Source organism: Propithecus coquereli, unplaced genomic scaffold, assembly GCF_000956105.1.
Source record: "Propithecus coquereli isolate 6110/MARCELLA unplaced genomic scaffold, Pcoq_1.0 Scaffold298, whole genome shotgun sequence".
NCBI classification, from domain to species: Eukaryota; Metazoa; Chordata; class Mammalia; order Primates; family Indriidae; genus Propithecus; species Propithecus coquereli.
The window spans coordinates 749729-754151 of NW_012148596.1; the positions used below are offsets into that span (position 1 = coordinate 749729).

The following is a 4423-nucleotide window of genomic DNA, read 5'->3' on the forward strand; positions in this document are numbered from 1 at the left end:
GTGAGCCACCGTGCCCGGCCCTCTTGACATAAATTTTAGATATCATTTACCAATTCCCTGCTGCCAGACTTGAATTTAGCTCTCTTGCCATCCCCAACATCTCCCCAAACCCCAATATATTAATAGTTGTATATTGGTTTAAGTGACATGATTAAGCCTCTATTTCTTTTTACTTCAACCACAAAAGCCAGATGAGAACTCTAGCACTCCCATCCTTTGTCTGTGTTTTTGAAATTTCATGAGAACATGAGATGTAGTCTTTTTTCATTCAGTTGCTGGGTCCTTTCAATCTAAAGGCTTTTCTCCATCAGCTATGGGAAATTCTCTGTTATTCCTTTAACAATTTCCTCCCTGTGGTTTTTAGTTCTCTCTGGAATTCTTATGAGCTGGGTGCTAGAACTCTTGGAACAGTCTCTCTGTGTCTTATCTATTTCTTTGCATCTTCCATATCATTTCTTTTTGCTCTACGTTTTATGAAATTTCACCTTTTCTTTGAACCCTTCTAATCAATTTATATTGGCAGTAATTTTTTAATCTTTGAGAGCACTTTCCTATTCTGGAATAAGTAGAAGTGGTATCTCCTGAAATTTTTAATAAATACTAATTACAAGAGGATTTTTATAGTGCTTCTGTTGTCACAGAACTTTTAAAGTTCTCTTCTACTCCTTGATGTATGTTTCCTCTGGGGCACTTTTCCTTTTCCTTTTTTCTCTACCATAGTCTTCCTCTTTCATGTTGAAGGCTTTCCTCAAATGCTTAGTGATACATGGTTATTTATTTAGAAAGGAGGTGAGAGAAATTTTAATCTCTATGCACACGGGAGGAGTTTTCTCATTGGCAAGCTTCAGTTTAAGATGAGAGGCTTAAAAAGCCAGCATTAAGCAGAAGGATCCCTAAGTGCCAGAATGAAGAAGGCTTTCCACCCCATACTAGCTATTCCATTATAATACCCCAGAGGTTGTGCCCAATTTCTTTAGAAGAGAATGCTCTCAGAGGAACTCTAGTGGTCTACGAACAAATTTCAATGACCCCTATATATTTTTCTAAGCCTCTCCTTCTCACATTTTAGATTCTCAGGCCAGTAGGGCATGATGACCAGAATCCTAAAAATTTTAACTACTTGAACTTTCTAAGTTGTTTCCCAGAAATGGCAGAATTTCTGCAAGACAAGGAGCTAAGACTCTGAAGCTCCTTGGCAGACTTCCTGATGCCAAGACTCACCAGCCCCCACAACCTGCCCCAATGCAGGTAGCCCCTTGTTAATTTCACCACAACCTGTTCCAGTGCACACACCCCCTCCTTATAAAGCCCACACTGTCTGTTCGTCGGGGAGACAGATTTGAGGCTGATGCTGATTCCCTGTTCTCCTGACACACATCTTTCGCATTAAAAAATTCCTTTCTTTCTTGACAATCCTTTTGTCTCAATAATTGGATCTTTGTGCAGAGAGCAGCTGACCTAGGCCGAAACCCCCTTGTGGTTTCATAACAGTAGTGGGAGGTATCTGGCTGCAGACATTTCTACAAGGGTAGTGGTAGAGTATGACCAGTCGATTATCCATTCACAGTGTCACATTTACTCCAGCCCTTCAAGGCAGTTCCTTTGAATATTGAAATGTTTTTTTCTTCATATATATCCCACTTCATATATACTCCTGGCCTTATACATACTCCTTGCTCCCTTCATTCCACTTCAATAGTCACAAGGATTCCATCACTTGCCATCAAAGGACGTTCTTGCCCTCCAACCCATTCTCATTCTTGTTATGGGTTCACATATTTTTAAAATTTCCCTATTAGAGTTTTACTAGAATTTTAGAAGGAAGAAGAAATATATATGTTGGCCATTTTAAAAAGGAGCCATTTAAATACATAGCATTTCATATGTAAATTCTCGTTGTGTGTATCTTTTTCTTTTTACCTTACATTCCAATTATTTATATACCTGCCTTACCTCCTCCCCCCAATAAATAACTTCTGATAAAACACTAGGAGCTTCTCCAGAGTAGGAAATGTACTTGATAAATCTTTCTATCTCCCATAGTGACTATTCCAATGCCTTACACATAATAGGGATGCATTCATTCGTGCAACATTTATTGAAGATATTCTATGTGCAAGACCTTAATCAAGGATTGGAGAGAACAAAATATAAATGATTTTTGTCCTTCAGTGAATTTATAACCTATTAGGTGGTTGAGATAGAAAACATGGGTATCTTTGGGGAGGAGTGACTAGGAAAAAAAGAGATTAAAAAACAAAAGACCCATTTGAACTTATAAAGAAAATAAGAGGTATATATACTAAGTATCATAAAGAACTGGGGGACAAGCACAATCTAGATGATTAACTACCTCTTGCATTCATATAAACACCATTGTTAGGATAGATATTATGGAGAGCATTCAGCCAAGTGGTTTTAAACTGTATTCCCTAGAGCCTAGGATTCACTGCTCAGGCTGTTGACTGAAGCTAGGCCAATGAGTTCAATCCCAGGACTTGGGGTGCTTTCAAACCTGGATTCTAGTAAAGTTTGATCAGAGTCTCTCCAAATAAATGAAGCTATAAGACATATCTCTAGAGCTGTCAATGGCCAAGTTTTCTGTTAAATGGAAAAAGTAGGCCTAAAATGAGAAGAATAAACTTGATATACAGAAAAACAAAACAAAAAAAAATCAAAGATGAAAATGTCTGAATATTGTTCCTATTTCTAGTTTCAATTTTATTTTATTATATTTTATTTTCAAGACAGGGTCTTGGCTCTATCACCTGGGCTACAATGAAGTGGCATCATCATAGCCCACTACAACCTCAAACTTCTGGGCTTAAGTGATCCTCCTGCCTCAGCCTCCCTGAATAGCTGGGACTGACTACAGATGTACACCAACATTTTTATACTTTTTGTAGAGATAGGAGTCTTGCTATGTTGCCCAGGCTGGTCTTGAACTCCTGGGCTCAAGTGATCCTCTTGCCTAGGCCTCCTGAAATGCTGGGATTACAGGTGTGGGCCACTGCCACTAGGCCTAGTTTCTAGTTCCAGTTTTAAAAGTTGAAATCTCATTAAGAGTCTAGGCTTGTTCTGGCAATAAACAGATCAGCAAAAAGAACAAAGTCTACTCGAATATTTTGACCATCCTTTCCTGGATAGTGTCAATTTTATGGATCTATCGCAGGTATGTAAAAAGCAGACAATTAACAATGATGAAAATAGTAGAGTAAAAAAATAAAAATAAAAAAATAAAAACTTCAAGATACAAAAAAAAAAGAAAATAGTAGAGCAATAGTCATAGTTGTAGTGGTAGTAACAGTAATAGTTGTAGTAGTAATAGTCCCTACCATTTATTGTGTTCTGGATGCTTTAAATAAATCACTGTTATCCTTTACAAGATCCCTAACAAGCAAGCTATTACTGCCCTCTTTCACAGGTGTGATAAAAGGCTGAGAGAGCTTAAAGTATTTTGCCAAATGTTGATCAACTAGTAAGCAATGGCACTGATATTCACACCTCAGCCTGTCTGGCTCCAAAGCCTATGTTTCTTTCCACTCTACCATACTGCCTCTCATCAAATAACTGGGATCCAATATGACCTTTAGTCATGATTGGGAAGAAGTAATTGTACTACTAATAGAATGAATGAGACAAACTTTAGTAGCGTATTTACTGTATCTTTTTAAAGTATTTTAACAATATGCTTTCCACTTTCTAAGTACATTAAGTAGAGCACTAGAGTATATCCTACAAAATCATTACAAAAGGCACATGGACAATAGGCTTGAGAGGCAGTCCTAAGGAAGAATCTTATGGAGTGAAAATCACAGACATTTTCTTCTGCTGCAACACCAACATACCTTCTCTATCATCATATTATCATTAGGTAGCAGCAGTGAAAAACTGTTGGGGAAACAACTACAATCTTCTTTAAGGACAAGAGTGGCATTCAACACACTACTTTTGCAGAAAGAAAGGGAAAATATGGTCAAGAGAGTAAAATGGTCAAAAGACAATCCCCAGATACAACAAAATTAAGATAATTTATACGTAGATAACTGTGCATATTAAAACTCTGTCTCAAACTTACTTTCGAAGTTCAGCGTTTTGTTTTTCCAAGTTCATTTTCACTTCCATGAGATGGTTATTCTCTTGCTTTAACTGCTTTTCTGACATTTTCAGTGTGTTAACTTGCTGTGTTTGCATCTTCAAGTCATTTTGTGTAAGGCAACGCTTCTGAGTTTCCTGCTCTATTTTTAATGTCAAGTTTCTAACCTAAAAAACAAATTGTGAACTTGGTATATTAGTAAATTATTTTGATTCTTCTTATCAACAAAGTGGCATCAAATATGGTGATATAAAACAGATTCTTGCCCTTAGGAAGCTAATTCATTTCATAGTAAAATACTTTTTGTATTTCTAAGAATGTTATAAA

The 4423-nt window shown here is 36.9% G+C and overlaps 1 protein-coding gene across 1 annotated transcript in view; it reads right to left on the minus strand.

The window, feature by feature from the left end:
- Positions 1-4423, minus strand: part of ROCK2 (Rho-associated, coiled-coil containing protein kinase 2) — a 205080-nt gene that overhangs the window by 20877 nt on the left and 179780 nt on the right. Inside the window, exon 23 of the mRNA XM_012648914.1 lies at positions 4079-4263. Within this exon, the coding sequence (XP_012504368.1) occupies positions 4079-4263 (185 nt within the window). The remainder of the gene's footprint in view (positions 1-4078; positions 4264-4423) is intronic.